Genomic DNA, 25,754 nt, shown 5'->3' with positions numbered 1-25,754 from the left:
TCACTATACTTTCTGCAGAAGATCAATCTGTCCCTGATGTTTTTTTGGAGAGAAGTGGCTTCTTTGCTGCCCTTCTTGACACCAGGCCATCTTCCAAAAGTCTTGGCCTCACTGTGCGTGCAGATGCGCTCACACCGGCCTGCTGCCATTCCTGAGCAAGCTCTGCACTGGTGGCACTCCGATCCCGCAGCTGAATCCTCTTTAGGAGACCATCCTGGCGCTTGCTGGACTTTCTTGGACGCCCTGAAGCCTTCTTTACAAGAATTGAACCTCTTTCCTTGAAGTTCTTGATGATCCTATAAATTGTTGATTTAGGTGCAATCTTAGTAGCCACAATATCCTTGCCTGTGAAGCCATTTTTATGCAATGCAATGATTGCAAGAACAATGATTTCAAGCATCACCCTCCTTTTAACATGTCAATCTGCCATTCTAACCCAATCAGCCTGACATAATGATCTCCAGCCTCGTGCTCGTCAACATTCTCACCTGAGTTAACAAGACGATTACTGAAATGATCTCAGCAGGTCCTTTAATGACAGCAATGAAATGCAGTGGAAAGGTTTTTTTGGGATTAAGTAAATTTTCATGGCAAAGAAGGACTATGCAATTCATCTGATCACTCTTCATAACATTCTGGAGTGTATGCAAATTGCCATTATAAAAACTTAAGCAGCAACTTTTCTAATTTCCAATATTTATGTAATTCTCAAAACTTTTGCCCACAACTGTATACTAAACAATTAAACATATGCATGAAAAAAAAACAGCTGGGTGTAATTTGTCAAGGAAAACTGATTTATTCATACAGTGACCCAGAGCATGTGTTGCTAAATAACTGCATTGATTTTACGACTTGACTTACTATAAAATGATGCATAAATTAAACATTTAAAAAATACTTAAATATCAACATTTTGATGAAATATTAAGTACTGATAAAATTATTTCAAAACAAAAAAATAACCATAGCATCTGAATATGTATGATGCTATTTGAACCATTTGATTATTAAAACATTCTTGATTTATTCAAGAAAGGAATATAATCATCAGTAATAAAGTATTCAATCCCGCTCTCAGCCTTACAATAATAAACCGGTTTAATCATAATTACAACTTAGTGTAAAATGGTTCGTCTAATTATTATTATTTATTGTTGTTGTTGTAAACACTGTCAGTTTCCCTTATCAAACCTGAACAGGACTTGAGAAAAAAAAAAATACAGAAAAATATTAATTTAATTTCTAATGCTCCCTAAAAATTTACATTTTATTACATTTTAACACATAGGAGCTTAAACTCTGGTTAACATCTGAAATGTCCATTCATCTATTTACTAACTGATCTGAAATAAACATTGATTTGGCAAAAAATAACCTTGTGAGGGAAAATGTACAAAATAAGATTTTAGTGTCTCCTATAATACCACCCCCCAAAAAAAGCATGAGACAGGTCAACACTGGGCAGTGCCACTGCATAACAAGCACACTGTGTCTTTGGTCCTTCGTTCTCCCCATAAGGTGACCATGTAATTCTTCTCTGGTCTTTCAGGAGGAGAGATGCCATTGACTTAAAATCATCTTCCCTTACGATGCTGTTTTTTCATCTTGGTCGCTGGTGTCAGCCTTAAGTTTTGTCAGGGCCGCATGGACCCTGAACTGCGTACGAGACTCCATTGAGTACTCCTTGTAGTTATTTCTGACCGGAGAGATAAGGAGAACATTCATGACAACGATGCATTGACAGACTGAAGCCAACAGCATGCAATGATTTTGTCCTAGACTGAACTGACTTGGCTTTCTGCAGTAGTTTGATGGCTTGCTCTTTCCTCCCAGTGTCGATGTACAGGAGACTCATCTCCAGCAGAGCGTTAGGAACCAGGTAATGATCGAACTTCAACTTCTTTTCACTGTTAAAAGACACAAAACATCTCAAACACCATCCTGAGAAAGTACAAGCAAGGTAAATCCATTAACGCAGAGGCACTGGCCTGATGTAAATCTGTCTGAAACAGTCCTCTGCCACCTGCATCTGGCCTTGGTTCTTCAGACACAGGCCTTTCAGAAGCAGGATTAAACACGTGTCGTCCATGGAGTACTCGTTCTCTACAAATACAGGAAGAGGACATGTAAAACACTGTATACTGTACACCACACTACTGTATAGGACGGTCACATAAACAATATAAAACCCAACAGCAACCATTTTTATTGTAAGGTTTGCTATTGTCAAAAACAATATTCAAAGGAAAATATATTTCCTCTGGTTCCTCTGCAGTAATGATGACTTCAAGCTCAGCAGATTTTAATAATCAAGTAATTCTGTGATTCCATAAGTTTGAAAAGAACTTACTCTTCAACAAAAACAGCCATAGAAGGAAGCGGTTTACGTGTTGCATATATTTTTACTTCAGTTCACAATTATTTTACTTCAAGTCACAAAAATTATAATTATAATTTTTGAGAACTTTAGAAAAAGATTACAAAAAAATGAATATATTAGGAAATGTCAAATCATTAGGATATGTGTGTAATAAAATCAACAATGTTTAAAAAACTAATGACCATGCAATATTTAGCAATTGATAATATAAAAATTATCATCTAAATGTTGTAAATATATTACTGAGCAAATTATCATTTAACATTTGAATTAGACTATAAATTCGTTTTTGCAATAACATTTTACCTTATTATACACTGATAACAATTAATTTGTGTTAAGACCTATTTTTAAAAGGTTTCATTTATTTCTAGACATTCTCTGTATACAGCAGAGAGTGATACAGCTACTGGGCGTAACAGATTTCTCTAAAATGCAACTGATGAAGCTTCTCATTTTAGTGGGACATCTGATGCAAAATTCATTTTTATATGGGGTTCGCATATAAACAGTGTGTGGACAACCACCCTACAATTCTAAAAATTCATTCACTCTTTTTTTTTTATCCCCAAAAAATATCAAGCCGTTTTGATTTTCCGAGAAATATGATGTCATACTGCTAGGGCCCCGCCCACGATGGCTGACAGACTGTCCTGTATTATCGCATATACATATGTATGAAGAGTTTGGTTCCAAAATGCGATAAACGCCTTTTTACCCCCAACCAAAATCAGTGTAGTATCTGGTTGGTACTGAAAAGTTAATTTTTAATTTTACGCAAAATACAATATCTGCAGAGTTATTAGGTCATGTGTCCTCCCTTTTTTCCAAACAATTGCTGTGTCTCATTTAGAAGGCCACGTCCTCTGGAGGTCGCATCCTCTCTAGGATGCGTATACGGAGTGTCCTTAACCCTGGGATTAAACGAGACGGCTTTCGTAGGATGGAAGGAAAAGGAAACAGGAAGTATCACGTTGCTATGCCAACACATAGCGTTGTTGCGCTCTCACACTTGTTAAAGAAAAAAATATTAGGAAAATAATTTCTAAATTTGGAAAGTAATTTGAAAAAAAAAAGTTTTTACTTGTTTTATTTTATTCAATGTTTGAGGAGCTAAACACTTGTAATCATGTTGACCACACTTGTAATTCAATTTTTAAAAAATGAAGAACTTTAAAATACTTACATTTAAACACCACATCTCTGCTTGTGTGTAAATCTTCTCCCGCCATTTTTTCAAATAAACAACGTTTATTTATGGCGACGCACAGAATTGTGGGTTATCTGCAGCAGCGAAGGATACACCTCATGTATCCTTCGAATTCCTGTGAAAAAAGGTCGCATTCGAAGGACGCATTCGGAGTGTGCTACTTGCTTTTCTGAAATGAGACAACCTCGATGACGTATGCAGCCTTTGAATGCAACCTTCGGAGGGCGCAGCCTTCTAAAAGAGACACAGCTAATGACAAACAACAGTCTCCTTTCTCTGCAGAATGCTCTATATCCGCTCAACCAATCACAGTGCACCATTCCATGCACTCTAGACAGTAACAGCCAATCACAGCGCACCATTCCATGCACTCTAGACAGTAACAGCCAATCACAGCGCATCATTCCACGCACTGTAAAAACAGTAATGGCGTTGCTTTTAATACACTCAGCATCCTAGTTTTCCTCGTCTGCTTTGTACTTTGAGATCAACAAATAAACTTTTCATAAATCACATGTGGTTGTCATGCGCATCTCCTCAGTAAAGCCAGTTCTGTGATAAATCTCCATCACGTGTTTTCAGATGGAGCAGCATTTAATAGACAGAGCCATACATCAATGACAAATTATGCAATATCACGTTCATAATAGCAGATGAGTCTCATTCGATTATGAATGCTATATTGTGTAACTTGTCAGTGGTTGTGTTTTTATTAATGCCATTAATGATTTTGTTAATACGGCACATAGCACTAGTCAACTAAATAAATGTAATATGGCAAAGATGAATGCACTTTTGGAGGTTGAATGTAAGGGAAATGTCACTTTGGAATCTGTGGTTTAATGTGATATTTTTGTTCATGTATGTTCATGATTCAATTTTATTTTTGTAGGCCAAATTAATTTATAGCATTAACAAGAAGACTCGTTAAATTAATTTTGGGAGCGATGACTGTATTTTTAGTCCAGTGCCTGTTTATAACATTAGTATTGACTATTGACTAAGATAAGTTCAGAGACTGGCATATGTGGATCAACTTACTGTGTTGTGTATTTTCATCAGTTTCAATATGAAAAATAACTGTCATATTGCTAAAGAAATAAATAAAACACGTGTCATGGATTTATTGCATTTTAGGGGGAACAAATTATATAATTTTACAATAAATCTTTGAAAATCTAAATCTGGATTTGAATTTTTAATGTTATTATAACCTAAAGATTCTATGTGAAAGTTTAAAACAGAAAAGTGGTTTTCATCTTGCCAATTTCTTGGTAAAGAAAACACATTTTTACTAAAATTAATTAAAATGGATTTATTGTGTTTTGGAACCAAACTCTTCATATATCACATACTTGTGGGAAATGGGCATCCGATGTCCTCTTTAATACACAGGGGACTATGTGTAGCTTTACCTGGGGCGGCCTGTAGGGTGCGCTCTGCCTCTAACAGTGTCTCCATCATTCCCTCTGTCAGCTCAGGCTGTTTGCTGATTATGGAGAAACCATTCCACATGTACATCATCTCCTAAAATATGAAGAACACTCTGAATATTAATGTTGTTGCCTCTGTTTTAAAATATATATTATATATATATATATATATATATATATATATATATATATATATATATATATATTGCTTTTTAAGAGGAAAGTATAAAGCGTTTAGAAAGAAGTGTGTTGAATGCAATGCATTATTCTTACAAGCACGGGAACAGGAAGTCTAATTGGATTGCTGGTTTTGTACCGTCTTGCTTTACGAATGGCAAACTTCTCTGTGGGTGGAGATTTGCCCGCTATCTTCTGCTTGTATGTTGGTACCTGTCTGATGGACCGAAAAAGATAGATAGGAAGTGAACGGGAATAAAAAAACTCTTTATTTCATTCCATCAGTCAGCTAACGTCTCAGTTTTGAAACCATGTTAACATGTATCCAGTAAACCCACAGAAACCGAGATGTAGACAAGGAAAGAGTTTATTTCTGCTCCTGTGTTGGCAGTGCCATTCCTTGTGAGAGTATGTACCTAAAGAGATCCACCTCATTATCCCCGAATGGCCGGGCTTCTGTGTCTGAAAGCATGCTGAGATAAGCCGCCTTCATGTACACGTACATGGCCTGAGAGAGAGCAAGAAAATCATCATAATCCTTCTGCACACTGGAAACACACTACGTAATCACCACCAGCAACAGAACCAACCAGTTCAAACAAAAACCTGGCAAACACACACAAAGCCAATTTACACAGCTCACACACGGCAGTCATCGTTTAAATCGCTGTAGCATAACTTCAATTTATTTCAAATACAGCTCAATCTCAGGCTTCGCACCTGTACGCTTTTACTTGATGTTTCTGAGGAGGAAGTCTGTCTGCAAATAGACCAGAAATATTGACTAACATTACTGTTGACTAACCAACTGCTGAGAACATTTCGTCAATTGTGAAGAAATCTGTCATTTTGCCCTTAGTTTTTTTGTGGCGCAGATGGTAAAAACGTGTTGTGCTCTTTTTAACGCGATCGACCTGGAGTCAAATCCACCTTTTGGCTAACTTTTTTTTCTAGCTTTTCAAATTTCAAATCACATCAGAAAAGCATTTACTTTCAATAAAAATGAAGGAAATAATCAAAAAGTTGAAAATAAATTAACAGGGAGGGTCAGGGCAAATGTAGGAAGGGCTTTATTGTCCCAGTGAGGTGGGATCCATTTGATAATTTGAATTAAAATTAAAATGTACACTCAATAAGTTATAATTGCATACGGTTTTATAATATATAATATACTGCAATACTGAGGTGCAGATAATTGCCACTATTTGCAATAAATTGTAGCTATAAACAGCAGACAATCCTGCTATTTTAATATAGTGTAAATAGAATCTATATATATTTGCACTTAGTGTAATTAGCATCCATCACTAAGAAAATAAGCTATTTTCACTTTGTGTAAATAGCCTCTATTGCTATTTACACTTACTGCAAATAGAATAGATAAATATATATATATATATATATATATATATATATACATATATGACATACTTTAATTTAAAAGATTAAATTACGGGTTTAAACACTCTTAAAGAGGGCAAAACATGGAAAACTAATTGCATTGCTTTCTAGTTTGCATTATATATGAAGCAGATTTTCCCAGCACCAATAAAATCCCAGACTTGATTTACATTTCCAGGTGGAGGCCGTTTCAAACGTGCGACACAGAAATGTCTATACAGATCTCAATCAGACAAACATGGGTTTTTCTCACAAACATACAGTAAACTATAACTATACTATACTGCTTCTATTGTTCTCATTTGTAAGTCGCTTTGGATAAAAGCGTCTGCTAAATGATTAAATGTAAATGTAAAAATGTAAATGCCTTTAGCATTATTAAGGATGTTGCTCTTTTAGTCATTTCTCCAAAACATAATGTACATTTATAGATTTATACTAAAACTTTTGATCTCAGGTGATAAAAAATTTATTGTCATGGGGCTTAATCATGAAACACAACAAAAACGAATTTGTGTATGAACTGTTCTTTTGGAGCAGTGGGGTCACCTTAGACCAGCGGCTCTCCTGGCTGAGCAGGTCTGCGTAGAAGTACGCCATCTTCCAGTGCCTCTTAAAGGTGAAACACCACATCAGCTCCCAGTAGCACATGTGATGAAACTGTTTCCAGGCCTGTTGGGCCTTACAGCCGTCCTCAAACAGCGCCACCGCCTGGACATGAGGAGGTACAATAATGGCAAAATGTTAGTGAAGTCCATTCATAACATAAGCCTCAATTTCTTACAAAATATAGTAATTTAGTTTTTCATAACCATGTTCCACCCCTCTCTGACCCTTGCCATAGTTTAACTGTCTTCTAACCAGTCTGAAGTCTTTAAAACCATTGAAATGCTATGTGGTCAGATTCCAAATGACTAATATTTCAGTACTCAGCGTTTATGAATGATTAGTTCTGGTAAATGTTCTCCTCCCGTTTCTCACCTCGTCAATGTTGCCCTTTATTTCTTCAGCTCGACCTGCAAAGAAGAGGAATATCGCTCCCTGGAGAGATAATCACAACATGAGCTCCAAAAACACTCAATGAAGACCCCATGTTATGGCTTGACTAGCACAGTTCTCTTTCAAGGGTTCACATTACGAAGCATTGACAGTGGGAACTCCTCCTCCCTTTTTAGATGTGCTTTTGTTACGTTGTAAGGTGGTACTGTACCTTACTTACTGTTGTTGTGTCTGCCCTGAATTCAGTGTAGCTACTTGTTTATTCTGGCCAGATATGCTAATTAGTGTAAATTTCGTTGTTCTAGCTCCACCTATCAGCTGCGGGCTTTCCTAGCAGGATTGCTATTGGTTGGGAATTGTGTGTTGTTCACACCACATGCTTGATGTGGTCTTAGTCCTTGGTTCAGGCTGATAATTGCCGCTCTTATTGTATACGATAAGTTCCCATTGTCCCATTGTCAATGCTCCAGAATATATAGTGAACGCTCGAAAGAGAACGTCTCTGGTAGTAACATCAGTTTCCTGAGAGCAGGAACAACACATTGCAAAGTTCGCCGTGAACGCTGCGAACATTTTCTAATGTTTAAATCCGTTCATATGTGAATTTGTCAACAAGCACGATTCAGCTCAAACTCCACAAAACTCAATTTCTATTGTATGGGATCTTTAACATACAAAAGGAATAAAAGTACTAGTATTTAAAACAAAATGGCCCTGAAATGTTAAATCAGTTTTATATTTAGATTTCTAAATAAAGTAGAAAGACAGAAACAGAAACGTACACGTGGGTATCGCAGTCGAAATGGCTTCAATAGCTGCTCTGCCTCCTCCACCTCCCCCTCTCCAGTACCTACACAAAACATCACTTTATTAATAACATACAAATATCTGAGAACTCATCATTTCAATATACACTACTGTTCAAAAGTTTGGACTCAGTGAGATTTTTTGAAAGAAGTTTCTTATGCTCACCGAGGCTGCATTTATTTGATTAAAAAAACGGTAATATTGTGAAATATTACAATCTTAATCTTGAATATTTTCAAATGCAAAGCAAAATTCAATTGTAATGCAATTCAAATGATGTAAGCTGAATTTCCAGTCTTCAGTGTCACATGATCTTCAGAAATCATTCGAATATACTGATCTGCTGCTCAAAAAACATCTGTGATTATATCAATGATGAAAACAGTTGTGCTGCTCATATTTTTGTAAAACCATATCCTAAACCTATCAATGAAATTCAAATACATACTGAAACTTTAAAATGGCAGACAAATTTTCATTTTTGAGTGAACTATCACTTCACAATTAACTAAAGAAACATATATTGCAAAATAAATGGAGCAATTCCACTAGGGTCCTCGCACTGCAGTGCTCGGGCCCTAATTAATAATGTAAGAGGTCTGCTTTATGTGGATACCAATGCATAATGTATCACAAATACACTTTACCTAAAATAAAGGAGAGGAAGGTGTAGAAACAGAGTAGGAGGAGGGCGCACAGCATGGAGCGCAGGGTATGAGAGGTGGCACCCGTGAACAGCTGAGAGATGCCAAATTCCTGCACACACACAAACCAAAGACTATTAACAAAAAAATAAACACACGAACAAGCCCACTGCAATGTCTCTCCAAAAATGAGAACAGAGTAATTTTTAAATTCAAGAAAACACCTTATCTCCAGAAAAGCCAGCAAACTCCAGCAACTTGAGTATCCGGACAGGAAACAGTGAAAGAGTCTGGGTAACAGCGAAGAACATCAACACAACTGTCAATCTGGAGTTTATTCATAAGGAACAGAGATGCAATATTCCAGATGAACATACCAAATTGAAAGCTCCAATCCCAAAAGAGACTCCGCCCTCTAAGTGCTTGTGATTTGGTCCTCTGAAAGTCGTATCTGATTGGATGAAGGCATGCAGCTCCCTGGATGAGAATCATGACATCACTCACAGAAGACAGTTTCAATGAACAGTTCAATTCAAGGGCATGATGCTGGCACACAAACCAGAATCATTTACTGACAGTAAAACCACAGATTTCCTTCACTTTCTTGCTACAGACTTACTTGTATATGAGGTAACTGTTCCGTACTTTGATTCCTCCTTTAATAAAACTAACCATATCCTCATCCTGTCAACAAACAGAGAATGAGAAATCAGGTGCAGATTTGAGCTAAAAGTGGCCTTAGGCCTCAGGAACAGTTCAAACCAAAATTAAGGCCTTCGGGCCATCCAAAATGAAGAGGAGTTTGCTTCTTCATCTGTCTACATTTCTACAAATCTGTTCTGATGTAGAAGCAAACTCATCTTCATTTTGGATGGCCTGAAGGTGAGTAGATTTTCAGCACATTTTTCACCCCAAAAATTAAATTTTAAAATGTGAACAATTCTTTTAACCTGAGGTAATATATATATATATATATATATATATATATATTTATATATATTGAGTTCTAGACATTAAGGTTAAGACCTTGAAGACACCAAAATGCACACATAGTTTAAACAAAACATCTGAGATGATCAGTTTTTGAGTGAAATTTGTCTTGAAATGTGTCAAACCTGTAAGAATGTGAGAGCGGCTCTGTGTAGTAAACACTCAGCATAACACACTTCAGCATGGAGCTGCTCTGTAAAACATCAAAACATTTGATCATAAAACAGTCATTAAATGAAGCATCTTAAAACTTTAACTGAATTTGGCTAGTTTTAGCCAAGAACTGACCAAATTCATCTTTCTTCACAATTAATACTGTGCCACATAATAGGTTTGTTTGAGTTTTATTGCTCCTATAATAGTGTGAGATTTCTAGAATAACTGCACCTTCTGAAAGATCATCATTTGCTCCTCGAGTCCCAAGACCACCTGACTTCTTACGGAACCTGAAAGAGAACAGCAAGAACTCAAGAGATGAGTAAAAAAAAAAAAAACACACAATGAGGATGTCTAACATATTTACACCCACATGTGATCAGACTAAGATCAGGCACTCAATATTATATATATATATATATAATATATATAATATTGAGTGCCTGATCTTAGTCTGATCACATGTGGGTGTAAATATGTTAGACATCCTCATTGTGTGTTTTTTTTTTTTTACACATATATATATATATATATATATATACACACACACACACACACACCCAAACTAACGTCACTCTCCCAAGAGGATGTTTGGAGGGGTTTAGGAGGAGATCACGAGAAGGATCTGCCGTGTGACTCACTGTTTCTTGAGCAAACTGAAAGTGAGCTGATGTGTGAATCCACCCACATACAGTCATCTGGATTAGTGCTATATTGTAACATGGGAAGCACATGCTATATGTAGGACATATATGCATCTCTTCCACTCCATTTAATCTATGTCATGTTAGGCCAGTAAAACTCCCCATTAGCCATCACCAGCTGTTTGTCTTTGAAAGCCACACAGTTCCATCTACATGCAAATGCAAGCAAATTTCAAAGTGGCTGGATCGAGTCAGCTGACATGGAAATGACCCCATTTGCCTAAAAATGAAAGGTCACGGGAGCATGCCTCTCCATGACTGAAACAAACGCAGTGTTTTGGCTCTCTTTCTACCTCTGGCACACCTCCTGAGCGCTCTTCATCGTGTTCCCAGCATGCACTATGTCGTCGTGTTGGAAGGTCATCATGGCCTGCATCTCTAATACTGTGGCATACATCAGAGCGTGATACATGCTCTCCTTTGCCCTGGAATACAACACAACACATGCTTTTACACACAACATGAGATCACACTCCAACACAGCAGGCTACTAGTTAAAAATTGAGAAAGTTAATGCCTTAAACCTTCTCTATGCAAAAATGTTAACGCAATTATTTATTAAGTATTGGACACTTATATTCCCATCACATTCATGCAACACACATTCATTTTATATATATATATATATATATATATATATATAATATTTTTAATTATTAATATTGATGCACACAAAAATATATACAAATTGAAATAAAAGTGTTCGGACAGTTAACAATAAACAAAATATGAATAAATATAATATTATAATATGTAAATATATTTTCTAATTAAAATGTGTTTGGGGAAAACTATCATTAAAAGCATTAAAATAAAGAAATAATATTCTGTTTATTATGTGCGCTTCAGTTTTGTCATCAGCCGCTTTGGATTCTTGAGCTCTTAAAAGGTCGATTCTGATTGGTCGTCAATGTTTTTATCGTTCATCAGCTGGAAAAACAAATCACTCTGAAAATTAATCTAATTATATAGTTGAAACTTCACTATTCTCATAGAATTAGAACGTTTAATAAAACTTGTGGTGTGTTTAAAGTTGCTTTCTCTCTGAGTAGGTACTACATTAGAATTTGAACTTACTTTTGCAAAACTGTCCTATAATAATAAAATAAATATTTATAGTCTGAAATCAAGAATGACGTACTTCCAGTTGGGCCTGTGTATATAAATGAGGGTTAGAGTCACTTAATCATGAGTTTTCCTTCCCAGAATCAAGTCTCTCGCTCTCCCAGCTCCAGATTAATGACTATTGTCAGACATGAGGGTGTGAGCTTTAGGCAAACACCTCACATCCTGGACGAGGGAGCTCACCTGATGCAACTCTGCCACAATGGAAATAAAGCCTGCTATCACGGGATGACATCTACAATTACTACAAGTGCTTCAGAGACCGGCACATTCACAGCAGCATCTGACTGAAAAACTGAGCATTGTGGGGTTGGTATGTTACACACCACACCTTTAATAAACAGCTCGCCTGCTCTTAAGATCGCTCACACAGATACTGGAGGCCGGGGAGCAGGAACTGAACACAAGAAGATTGAAATAAGACTTCTCTCACCGTGGCCGTAGTTTGTCCAAACTCTCACTGAAGTGGTTGTTGAGGAACAGATCCATGGCCTCCATGCATTCATCAAGACAGACCTGTAGGGACATCTGTCTGGAGCTGATCACACACACACACACAATGAGCACATGCCAGAGACTTCAACAGCTTTATAGAAAACTAATTCTAATGACTAGATTAGACTATTATTAGTGGTCTTTTTATTTTTATTTCTTAAATGGAAGCCAGTATCTAAAGTGCAAGCTTTCTAGTGACCAATATACTGCAGATGAATATATTCATTTATGATGTAACCAGGTTGAATGATAGCAAAGAGATATACAATCATTATCCCATAATATAAGAACATAATTCAAAATGCAAACAAATATATAAATATTAAAATAAAACAGGAAAAATGATCAGCTGACAAAGCTTTAGAACAAATAAACAAATTGTTTTTTTAATTAACTATTTAGCTAAAAATGATGCGTCTGTGTATATACAAACATACACATTACACACACACACACTCACACACATAGACACATATCTAACCAAATTAATTACACAAAATAAATGAATAAATACAAAAAAAAAAAAGAGTATTTTAATTACTTTTATGCACACACACACACACAAAAAAAAAATAATAATAATGTATGCATGTATATATATATATTTCAAAATTGACAAAACTTAAATGTTAAATTAACAAATAATTTACATAAAATTAAGTAATTATCGAATTATTTCATTTCACTAAAGCTGGGTTTGTCGTCTTTGCTCCATAGATCTCGATGTTAAGTTAACCCACACAAACATAAGCAAAGCCGCTTGGTGAAATGAATGACATTTACTACTAAATACCAGGACTCCATTCAGACCTGTCAGCAGCGCCCTTTATTAATTATTAATGCTTCCGAAGCAGAGTTTTACAGCACATGACCACTGAAGATATATATAGCAGGACTAATTAATGTCAACTGGTTGATCCTGCTTCTAGAGCAGATAAACATTCATGGGCTCTCAAAGTGAGACATACGGCCCTCTTGCACCTGTTGCTTATGGAATTTATAAACTAAGCTACATGCATTTGCTTGAATCCACATGCATCCTGTTAAAGATGCAAAAACAACTGGTTTAAAGCAATTGCAAGTAATTGGAGGTAACCTTTAACACTCTCTAGCTGCAATGACTCATGTAAAAACACAAATGCATTGCAAAATATGGCTCACACACTGTGTCACTCGTCAAGGTGTTTGATGTTTGCTCAGAGTACACAGACTGGGCATGGACAGCCAGCGCCTTTGGATAAGAATATGAATATGTCACACTGCACAGCCAATTATTTCACTTGAACAACATTAAGAGCACATCTGCCAGCAGAAAAGCTGTCTTTAGCATTGTATTTAGGGATGGTGTTTCATTCTCTCACTGAGAACATGAGCTGAGCTCAAACCAGACTCTTGCAAAACAAGGAAGGAAGAGATGTGAACATTTGACATCAAGAGAAAAAAACTGCCAAAACTAAACACAGACTCACTGAATCAGCAATTTGGAGACTTACAGAACCACAAAGCATGTGACAGTTTGAGTTTTGCTGAGTAGCAGATGGTTGAAAATGCCCCGCACTGATGCAACACTCTCATTTCTTTTCAAACAAACGTTAAACAAGACATCAACAACTCACTTTTCTGTACCAGGTGCATTTTTCCCAGTGGACATGGTGTATTTAGTTGTTTGTTGTCCTCTTCTTGGCCTTGTGGCCACACGAACACCTGTCTGAAGTGCTCAGGATTTCTCTCAGAGCTCCAGAGGAAAGTTTCTCACTGCTCCTGAAGATGCTGCATGGATGAGGAACGCTGGGAACTCGAGCTGGCACGGGATGAGGATCAGAGCTCGGCGGCTGTCTGATGTGAGAACACGGAGTTTCTGACTCCTCCTCGGGCTCACAGCAGGTTTAATGGCAGGAGACCGGAGCCATGGGACAGAGGTTAGTAGCGCCATCTAGCGCTGGGGTGAAGGACTGATAATATGACGCACCAATTATATGTTTGTATGTAAATAATTGATTTGAATTTATTTCGAATTCTTTGTTTAATCGGTCATTTTCTCCAAAACTTTTTTATTTCTAAATATTTTAAATGCATACATTTAATTGCATTTAATTTAATCTAACATTTATTACTGTTTTTATTTTATTATTTAATTCATGATTATGCATAAATATATAAATATATACAAATATGAAATTATTATTAAATTATTTACACATTTTATAATTTAACAATAATTTACATAATTTTAATTAATGTTTTATTCACTGTGTGTGTGTGTGTGTGTGTGTGTGTGTGTGTGTGTGTGTGTGTGTGTGTGTGTGTGTGTGTGTGTGTGTGTGTGTGTGTGTTATCATGCGCAAAGGTACTCTAACTCAAACGTTTTAAGAACATAGATTTCGTTTTTCAAACTTCCAAGATGAAAATATAAACACAAACAGAAAAATAAATAAATTAATAAGGTCTCATGAAGACTTAAAGGTATATGGCATTTTTTAAAGAGTAACCCTTACAAAAGAAAAGAAAATGTAAATGTAAAGATAGCCTAGGTTACACCAGTAAAATAATAATAATAATAAAAATAAAATCTGAAACATAGTAGCATATATATATATATATATATACATATATATATATATATATATATATATATATATATATATATATATATATATATATAAATATATATATATATATATATATATATAATATATATATATATATATATATATATATATATTATTATTATTATTATATTAATATTGTACATCCGAATTCAGTCTCTCAATCAAAGATCTTAAGTTGGCATGCATAAAATGATCAAATACATAAAAATAATTAAAATACTTTAACACACTGTTTTATATAATCAGCCAGAAAAACGAAAAACATTAAAATCGCATTTTATCCATCTTATTAGTACGCCCAAACACACAGTTTATAGTTGGACTTAATTTCATGTGTGCATCGAGCTGTCAGTCGTTTTGTGGCATCGCCACTAGAGGGCAGTAGAGTTAATAACATAACTAGATGAAGATATTCCGCCGCCACAGAGAAGTAAAGGACGATAGTAGCCTACTACAATTAAATAGCTGTTAAACCTAGTCCAAAAATAGGAATTTGGGAGTTGTGAGTTATATTGACCGCTCAAACTCTTCCCATGATCTGTTAGACCTATGAAGTGAATTCATCTCCATTTATCATCAGAGGCTGAATGTACATTAGTGGAGGTACAGTTGAAGATTTGTAAGAAATGACCATCACAAACAGGTTGAAATATTGCCTTTATATTTATTGTCAAAATAAACATCTTACATTAAAATCTTAATAAAATTTAAACATGATATAATCTAAAAAAAAAAGAAATATTTATCACAGATTTTAAAAATAAAGCATTGTGCTTTATTACACGAACAGACCTATTGTTTAAAATAGCTTTGTAAAAAGTTTACAATAAATTACAATCGGCAACGTTTGTTAGAAAACATTTGGCCTTGTTTGGTCATTGCACATATAATGTCAGTAGGAAAAAAACCTTCAGTGTGTTCAGAAGTACAAAATAATGCCTGAGGTGGTATGCAGTTGAAACAAAGTGTTTTGTTTTTCAAATAAGAAAACACATCTTGCATAGGCAAAGTAAAAAAAAAAGGTAAACAAAAAAATTGATTCAGTCTCACAGATACATTAGGCATTAAAACAGCTCAATTTAACATAACAGTACACATGGATCTTTCGAAACTCATGTTTGCAGTCAAAGTTTAGGCTTGACAGTCTGAATTTATTTAGTTTTTTGCAGAGAGACTTGTGACGTCATACTGTTTGATACAATTGGAAAATGTTGATAAAGTAACAGTGATATTAAGACAGATGATCCACCTCATCCTCAGGAAACCAGAGGAGTCATGAGAGAGATATCGAAGATAAAGGTGAGGCATTAATCCTGTTTTGATCCTATTTTACAGTACAGGATCATGGAGACGATCATCGCCGCAAGCTGAGAAGGAAAACAGTTTTTAGAGTTTAAAGAAGAGCATTAGTGTCACAGTATTTCAAAAATGTGATACAGGGTTTATGTATATATATGTGTGTGTGTGTGTGCACAGCTGATTTTTTGCTTTTAGAATGTGAACACAGTGATTGACCGAAAGAAAGTGTGTCCTGTACCTCAAGAGCAGCGATGCCTAATGCCACAGCTATGATGATAACTGCATTATCATCTACCAGCTTCTTCAACGCCGGGAAACAACCTGGAATAGTCTGAGGAACCCCAAAAAATAGACCAAATTGAATCATATTTACATGCTATATGATATACAATCCAAAAAGCATGCAAACCAGAGTTGATTCAAGGAAGAGATGAACCCACCGAATTAAAAGCTGTGAACTCAACGCATGGAACTCTATTACAGCACTGGAATGGGTAACTCTTGGTGTCGTTCACAAAGAAAGAATTCGTGAAATCCGTATAGTTGTTGAAGCCACAGCATTTCAGCTAAAGAGAGACAGAAGGGTTTCAACATCAGCTAAATTCTGCACTTGACGTGATATTTCTGACAATGGACATTAACATATACTTATTTCACTTGCTAAGGCCTTTTAAAGACTGTTCTTATGCGATAACATTTTTATATGAGGCACAGGTCTCAAAATATCAAATGGAAGATATTATAATTTCACACATTCAAATTTCAAGATTTTGTTTAATTTTAAGATATATTCTGTTTCTGTAGTACTCATGATAATAATAATACAACCACTACTAGCAATAATAATGATGACCTAATAATGAAAAATAACTTTTATTTCCTTTTTATCAACTAAAGAGTCACAAACCGTGGTCATGGTCGTGTTCCATAGTCCAGTGACGTCCGGATTTTTCCCATAATCGTTTCTGATGCTTTTCACAGCTTCGCTTCCCAACTGTTTAATCAGGTTTTCAGCCTGAAATATACACATGAGGAGGTTTGAGTTTCCATGAGTCTCTTCCAGACAAGGGAGTGATTAAATAATGTGTGTCCAGACTTACCACAGGCTTAAAGACCAGCAGCACAATGGCTCCAGCGACTTCAGCGATGAACACAAGCAGAATAATGATGAAGAACTGAGGAGACAGGTTCAATGAATGAATGAGTTTATACAACTTCATATATCATTTCTGTGTCATACACTGTTCGCAGAATGATATGCATAAAGGCTTTCAAAGCTAAGCAGTAGAAATAAAAAGATATTGTTATATTTAGTTTTATTTAGTTTTATATTTTCAATTCTTCACATTTAAAATCATTTTTGCTGCCCCAAAGATTTTTTCCTTGAACTTTTGTGCAGAATATTTCAATCTAAAGAACCTTTTGTGGAATGTAAAGGTTCCATGGTTGTTAAAAATTCCTCATGGAACCACAGATTCCCATAAAGAACCTTTATTGTAAGAGTGGACTGTAGGAAGCGTGTCAGTCAGCTTTGACGTACCAGCAGCAGCATACACCTGCTCTCTCTGATGGCTCCCCAGCAGCCCAGGAAGCCCAGGATGAGCAGCACAGCGCCCACAGCGATGAGGAGGTATCCCACGTTTAACACCTGCCCCAGCTCGCCTGGGGCTCCTTGTATATTCTGCAGAAAACTCAGGACAGACCCACTGTCCACCTTCACCCAGATCCCCACTCCCAGAATAGCTGCTCCTGCCAGCTGCACCACAAAAACACAATTAGTCTTGATTTAAACATGTGCAATGATGCTCATATCAACACACTAAATGTATTTGGACTAATAAGTCACTGTTTAAGAAGCAGACAAGATATGAATTTTCACCCATGTTTTATCGCACATTTCCATCGCACTCAGTGTTCAATAAATGAGTCAAAATCTGCCAAAGGGGTAATAATGGATCAAGTTTTAAAAAGAGATTTATTTACAACAGGATCTACATTTCATGAGGTTAAATAAAGCATAGTCTCTGTGTTAATGCAAACATGATTACTGTCCCGGGACATTAAAGCAGGTAAACCTGAAGTGTATCCATAGAGTTATTTGAAACATAATAAAATATATATATATATATATATTTAAACAAATCAGGCTGGACGTTATGCTATCTAAGCGATTCATACATATATTTAAACATCAGCAAACAAGCATAAGCTTTACTTACGAAGATGATACCATTGAAGATAAACATCATGGTTTTCAAAAATCCAAAGCAACCCATATTTATCGGATGGATATGACACCTGAAAAAGTATAACAAACAACAATCACCAACTGTTTTTTTTTATTATTGTTAATAATATTATAATATTATGGGGCTTTTGTTTTGCCCTGTCTTTTATTCCAAAATTGATCTTAATCTTTATTTAAAAAACAGACCGTTTTTAATGAAAGAACACAGAATAAACACAATCGCTTGCATGATTTTGTGAAACAGAGATATCGTTCAGTCCAGGAAGTGTTCCGAGGAAAAGATGGTGGTTTTGCTGTTGTAAATAATTGAACTATAACTCGTTAACCTCAGAATGCTGGTCTCACGAACAACACAAACTCTTTAATAAGCTAAAATTATTTAAATATTGCCACACTTTAAATATATGCCTCATTTTATGTACGTCAAACTAGTGTTTGCTCTTTGCGCAACACTAAGAACTGGTCAACAAGGGTTGGTAACTCTGAGAATTTATGAAATAAAGACATATTTATATATATATAACCAGAATAAGGTGTGTAATTCCAACAAATGCAATACAATACTGTACAAACATATGCCATATCCAGTTCTCTTTAAGGCCAGATCTGTCTTAATAGTGTGCTGAATAGACAAAAGGACCTCAGGTAATATTTAAAGAGTCTTTTTTCAAACCGTTTTTTGTAGGGAACACAATGGGAGAGACAAAAACCTTGCTTTGCTTTTGCACACATGCAGCGAGGTCCAAAAGTCCAAGATAAGAAATAACAAGAGACTGCGCGATTCTAGGTCACTATTCAAATGCAAGAAAATTAGTGACATTGAGCTTGTGACTCCTCACACAGATGGTCAGATTTAGGTCAGAACATGGTCAAATAAAATAAAAAGAAATAATAGTAATTACACGGAAACTATAAATTGTACTTTTATTTAGGCATATGTTTTATGTATTTAAATAAATGCATAATTTTATGACAAAAAAAAATATATTTAGTAAATACATTTTTAAATAATGTCAAGTAACATTTGGTATACTTACTCTGGTAACACATAACACACACACACACACATATAATATAAATAAAATACACACACACACACACACACACACACACATATATATATATATATATAGTACAGACCAAAAGTTTGGACACACCTTCTCATTCAAAGAGTTTTCTTTATTTTCATGACTATGAAAATTGTCGAGTCACACTGAAGGCATCAAGGGCTATTTGACCAAGAAGGAGAGTGATGGGGTGCTGCGCCAGATGACCTGGCCTCCACAGTCACCGGACCTGAACCCAATCGAGATGGTTTAGGGGTGAGCTGGATCGCAGACTGAAGGCAAAAGGGCCAACAAGTGCTAAGCATCTCTCGGGGAACTCCTTCAAGACTGTTGGAAGACCATTTCAGGACTACCTCTTGAAGCTCATCAAGAGAAAGCCAAGAGTGTGCAAAGCAGTAATCAAAGCAAAAGGTGGCTACTTTGAAGAACCTAGAATATGACATATTTTCAGTTGTTTCACACTTTTTTGTTATGTATATAATTCCATATATAATTCCACATGTGTTAATTCATAGTTTTGATGCCTTCAGTGTGACTCTACAATTTTCATAGTCATGAAAATAAAGAAAACTCTTTGAATGAGAAGGTGTGTACAAACTTTTGGTCTGTACTGTATATACATTTATAGTTATATTATTATATTTTATATTATATATAAATATATTTAATATATAAACATAATATTTTTCAAAAATATATGCATGCATATGTTTGTATTTTTATACACATAATAAATATGCACAGTATACACATATATTTATTATGTAAACAAAAACTTTTATTTTTGATGCGATTAATTTCTATGAATCGTTTGCCAGCACTAATATATATATATATATATATATATATATATATATATGCATACACATGTAATACATATAAATATAGAATCGTAAACTGTAAAAATGCTATGATATTTAAATATATGCCACATTCTGATGACATTTTGAATGACGTCTTTGTGTTAAAAAAATTGTTGTGAAAACAGTTACTGCTGACTCTATTGAAACACGAGGTGAATTTACAAGAGCATTTCCTTTAAAAAACAATATAAAGTCCAAGAGAAGAGAACACGCTGCACCTTTCAGAGAAACATTACTGCAACCTGATCACCTCTGAACTAAAATAACGTCACTTAATGAGCTATACTTCTGCTTATAGTCCACCAACATAACAATCTACATGGTGCTGTCAGGTGACTCTGAATAGGTTTGATCACACCAGACAACGTGTGTGTCACATGCTCACGTCTCTGATGTGAGGTCAGAGTTTGTTTAGGTTTAAGATGAACAGAAAGTTCTGATCGGGTCATTGTCCAAAGACAGATGAGATAAACATTTAAAAAACATCAATAAAGTGCTATTGATGCGACATGTTTCACAATTACAGACTGTCAGAGTTACTGTCGAATGTGCTAATTTCACTAGACTTTAAATGTTATGAAGGCTTGTAGAATATAACTTAATTATAAGCAGTTTTTAAGGTAAAAATCTGAAGTCAGATGACTTGGAGTATCACTGGTCTATACACATAAATATATTTCGATCTTTAAAAAAAAAGAAAATAATTATTTTATTCAGCAAGGATGCATTAAGTTAATCAAAAGTGACAGTGAAGACGTTTATCATGCTAAATTAAATTAAATGCTAAACAAATACATGCCATTGATAATAATAATAAGAAATATTTATTGAGAGTAGAATCTGTATATTAGACTGATTTCTGAAGCTCATGTGACATGGAGTTATGATGCTGAAAATACAGCTTTGATTTCAGGAATAAATTATGTTCTAAAATATACTAAAATATAAAGCAGTTATTTTATATTGCAATAATATTTCACAATATTGATGTATTTTTTTTTTTTTTTTTATAAATGCAACCTTGGTGAACAGAAGAGAAAAAAATTACGGACCCCAAACATTCGAGCGTTAGTGTAAATGTGTATGTGTCTATATATATATATATATATATATATATATATATATATAAATGAAAAAGTTTATGTATGAATTTCTGTATGTGAACAAAAGTTGTCCGAACAAACGGATGAAATAATACAATGACTTTAACATCAAAAGGTCAAAGTCAGCTCAATGTTTATCAGTCTGCTGATTCATCATGTTATCATCATCTACAATACTTCAGAAAAGAAACGGAAAGATATTCATCTCACAAGTTTCCAACATCAGCTGTTAGCTTCCATATTAGAGAGATTTGAGTCTATAAACTATTATTAACCTGGTCACCCATGAAAGTCTGGAGACATGAGGCTTAAACAAACAGCGTGTTAGTATTTTGTAGCCTGGAGTCTTTGAAATGAAAATGCTTTCTATGGATGAATGCGGTATGTGTAGCCTACAGCACACACAAGTATGCTTGTTTTCCCTACATGAAAATCATTCATAGGGGTGTGTTAATGTTTGCTCTCTGTGTTCTGCATCAGTAATCCGGTTTTTGAACCACTGAAACTCAATGCCCAACTAGCCTTTCAGGTTTCCTCATTTTGTCATTGTTTCAGAGGTAAATCAGACGCAACAGAGCATAGCAAAAGCGTTTGCAAAAACAATAAAGCGGGCTTTGTGTTGGTCAGTGGAGAGTGCATGGGACATTGTCTTTCTGAGCTCTGGGTGATGCTCCTTTCTGGGAGAGATTGAGACAGACGATGTCCCTTAGAGGCTACTGACATCATGCAACTTTCATTTGAATTATTTAAAAGTAGAACGCATTACATATGTGAACCTGGATCACAAAACCAGTCTTAAGTCACTGGGGTATATTTTTACTAGCAATAGCCAAAAAACATTGTATGGGTCAAAATTATTTATTTATTTTTTTTATGCCAAAAATCATTAGGATATCAAGTAAGGATTATGTTTCATGAGGATATTTTGTAAATGTCCTACCATTATTAGATCTAAACTTAATTTTTGATTAGCAATATGCATCACTAATAATTCATCTGGACAACTTTAAAGGCGTTTTTACTCAGGATTTATATTTTTTGCACCCTCAGATTCCAGATGTTCAAATAGATGTATTTGGGCCAAATATGGTCCGATCCTAATAAACCATACATCAATAGAAAGCTTATTTATTCAGCTTTCAGATGATGTATAAATCTCTATTTCAAAATAAAAATTGACATTTAAGACTGGTTTTGTGGTCCAGGGTCACATATCAATTAATGTTTAATAACAGATGAAGTATGACAGAGTTATTTTTTAACTGTACATTATAATACACCTTGTTGTTGAGGTAATATTTGCGAGTTTCCTCAAAAAAACTACCATACACTCTTTTCAAATGTATTGCTCCTAAAGCATTCATGTTGATACCTTAAAGGTACATATTAATATCTAAAGTGCAAATACTAGTAGCTAAAACGTTTCACTATGATGACAGTTTCAAAACTTTTGAGAAGTACCATGGTATATGACCATGGCAATCATTCAGTACCATCTTCTTACAAAAGAATCATACAGTAAAGGTATCAGCTGGTAATTTGAAATTCATTTTCAAATTGTGGTACTACTATACTTGATCAAAAGTGTCATTAATGACATTTAAAATATAACAAGACTTCCATTTCAGATAAATGCTGTTCTTTTGAACTTACTATTCATCAAAGAGTCCTGAAAAATAGATAGATAGATAGATAGATAGATAGATAGATAGATAGATAGATAGATAGATAGATAGATAGATAGATAGATAGATAGATAGATAGATTATAAAATATTAAGCAACAAAAACTGTTTTCAACACTAATAATAAGAAGAAGAAGAAGAAGAAGAAGAAGAAGAAGAAGAAGAAGAAGAAGAAGGAGGAGGAGAAGAAATGTTCCATGAACAGAAAATCAACATATTAGAATGATTTCTGAAGGATCATGTGACACTGAAAACTGAAGTATGACTGCTAAAAATTCAGCTCTGTCATCACGGGAATAAATCTTAAGAAAAAAAAAACGTAAAATATATTCAAATAGAAAACAGTTATTTTGTTTTCAGCTATTTCAGTCTTAATTGTGTTTTTGATCCAACAAATGCGGCTTTGGTGAGCGAGTAATTTCAACTGAACGGACGCGTTTCAGAGGGAAATCCAGTGACTGTTGACATCAGTGTTTCTAGGAAATGTGGGCGACAGCCAACGGTGAAGTGATGCAGCGTTAACGACAGCCACACACTGGAAACCCAACAAATCAGGACGGATCTCTCATGAGATCTCATCCCGAGTGGACACAACACGGTCCTCACACCTCATTCAACACACTCATTTAACACCATCCTGCACGAACAAGCACAATTAAACCCACTGATAAACATTGTGCACAGCTCGAGAAAGAACGGGTTTAACTACTTCAAGCTATTTTAACGGTGCCTTTACTTCAAGGTGTGTCTAACGGTGTGTTCACGATTCCTAGATTAGCTTTAGGAAGGTGAATCTCTTACCTTTAGTCAAATGTTTGTGGTTTGCAGTTTTGGTAAATCCCTGACTGACTGTCAATTATAGGCGAAGAGCGGTCACGCGCGCCTCCTGTTTTTCTCTCTTCTGTCGCTCGTGAGAAATAAGATGTTTTTTATAGAAAAGAGGATGGAGTGAACAGGTGGGAGTGACACACCACTCCTCCTCCCTCTTTCTCTCTCTGGTGTATTGAATCTGTAGTAGCCACGGAGACTCAGTCCTCTGAGGAACCTGATCTACACAATTGACTTCATGTCGACAGGAAAATGAGTTGGATTTTGGAGGGTACAAAGCTAAATATGCGACATGCGTAGCCTATATGTACATGCGATGCATATTTATTGTTTAGCTACTAATGCTTTGTTATGAGGAGGAGTGTAATTATGGATTAAGTAAAAAATAGGAGGAAATTATGCATCACTCGAAAGGAACAACGCAAACAAAACTGATTTCACAATCCTCGCGGATCCCAAGACCGGAAATTCAAGAAAATAAATTCGAAATCCACACCTGGAACAAAACAAAACACGTGTGGCGAGTAAAATTATTAAATTACTGCGAATAAAATTCAGAATTTTCGAAGAAAGCTTGACAAAAACATGACATCTCAGATTACACTAGTTAAATACACAAAATCTACAAAGAAAATTCAGAGTTCTGCAGGTACAAAAAAAAGTTGATTATTAAGAGGAACAAAGACGTCAGTGTTGCACCTGCAGACAAAGCGGACTTTTCCCAACCTTCAAGCAGCCAATTAAACACGCAGCCGTCACTGTTCCTGACAGTCTCAGTCTCTCAAGGCCTCAGTTATGACACAACATCCTCATGACACTTCACACAAGGTCATTGTGCTTTCAGTCGTCACCCTTTAATTCAATCAGAAACACTGCCCTGAATACTCCTCTTAATCAAACATTATCCAGGAACTTGAAGAATTTAGGAACAATGTGACGAAACAATAAAAACAGGACATTTATATTAGAAACTATCACAAAACAATAAAGAAATGCAAATGAACGTGACACAAGGGGAACTTTGTTTACCTGAGAGTTGAAATATTCAAAAACACTTCCCTGTGCAGTTCAGAGCCAATCTCATAAAGTTTTCTCATGCTTTTCATGAACCAAAAATCATTAACAAGTGAAATGATTTTTACTTAGATAAATGCATTACTTGTCTTATACACGGCTTCCATCAGCGCAATTTGCTTCCGCTTTAGTGCACATATTCTGAACGACTGTGTATTTATTGTAGTTTTGGATTGTTTACATGTAGAAGTTTTAATTTAAAATAGCTTCAGGTATGTGAAATATGATCGTTGACTTACTGTACTATTGAAACGAGAGAAAAAAAGGAAGAAGGAAAGGTTTACTGTCAACACCACCAACTAATAATCTACAAATATAAGCATGTATTTATACATAAATAGTATATGTATGTTGAATCATGGTAAACCTTGAAGGAAATAATGTCCCTCTGCTTAGAATTTCAGCTTTCCAAGATTCTAAAAGTTTGTGTGAAATAGAATTCAGAATTAAATAGA

General features: G+C 35.2%; 3 protein-coding genes across 4 annotated transcripts in view; all 3 read right to left on the bottom strand.

Moving 5' to 3' along the window:
• Nucleotides 1-25,754, bottom strand: part of epor (erythropoietin receptor) — a 175,080-nt gene that overhangs the window by 126,656 nt on the left and 22,670 nt on the right. The gene's annotated exons all lie outside the window — the stretch shown is intronic.
• LOC132149556 (tetratricopeptide repeat protein 39A-like) lies at nucleotides 777-14,439 on the bottom strand. 2 transcript variants are annotated; one of them, XM_059558892.1, is made up of 18 exons: nucleotides 14,141-14,439; nucleotides 12,463-12,567; nucleotides 11,198-11,329; nucleotides 10,432-10,490; nucleotides 10,170-10,237; nucleotides 9,674-9,738; nucleotides 9,432-9,531; nucleotides 9,279-9,344; nucleotides 9,058-9,166; nucleotides 8,386-8,453; nucleotides 7,586-7,645; nucleotides 7,154-7,315; nucleotides 5,620-5,711; nucleotides 5,300-5,420; nucleotides 5,009-5,120; nucleotides 1,992-2,106; nucleotides 1,794-1,910; nucleotides 777-1,699 (listed from the first exon to the last, which is right to left on the bottom strand). In XM_059558892.1, exons 1-18 carry the CDS (start codon nucleotides 14,173-14,175, stop codon nucleotides 1,588-1,590), a joined length of 1,698 nt encoding a protein of 565 aa, XP_059414875.1. In that variant the 5' UTR covers nucleotides 14,176-14,439; the 3' UTR covers nucleotides 777-1,587. The 2 variants fall into 2 exon arrangements, with proteins under 2 accessions (XP_059414875.1, XP_059414876.1); XM_059558893.1 differs by lacking the exons at nucleotides 12,463-12,567; nucleotides 14,141-14,439 and having other exon boundaries at nucleotides 11,209-11,330.
• On the bottom strand, nucleotides 16,264-24,346 carry tspan34b (tetraspanin 34b). The gene is made up of 8 exons (XM_059557374.1): nucleotides 24,199-24,346; nucleotides 18,652-18,730; nucleotides 17,973-18,188; nucleotides 17,533-17,607; nucleotides 17,340-17,447; nucleotides 16,873-16,998; nucleotides 16,671-16,763; nucleotides 16,264-16,500 (listed from the first exon to the last, which is right to left on the bottom strand). The coding sequence occupies exons 2-8, from the start codon at nucleotides 18,706-18,708 to the stop codon at nucleotides 16,441-16,443; spliced, it is 735 nt and encodes a 244-aa protein (XP_059413357.1). The 5' UTR covers nucleotides 18,709-18,730; nucleotides 24,199-24,346; the 3' UTR covers nucleotides 16,264-16,440.

The sequence above is a fragment of the Carassius carassius genome, chromosome 9 (genome assembly GCF_963082965.1).
Source record: "Carassius carassius chromosome 9, fCarCar2.1, whole genome shotgun sequence".
In the NCBI taxonomy this organism is placed as follows: Eukaryota; Metazoa; Chordata; class Actinopteri; order Cypriniformes; family Cyprinidae; genus Carassius; species Carassius carassius.
The sequence above is the reverse complement of the archived record's forward strand: the minus strand, read 5'-3'. Positions and strand labels throughout refer to the sequence as shown.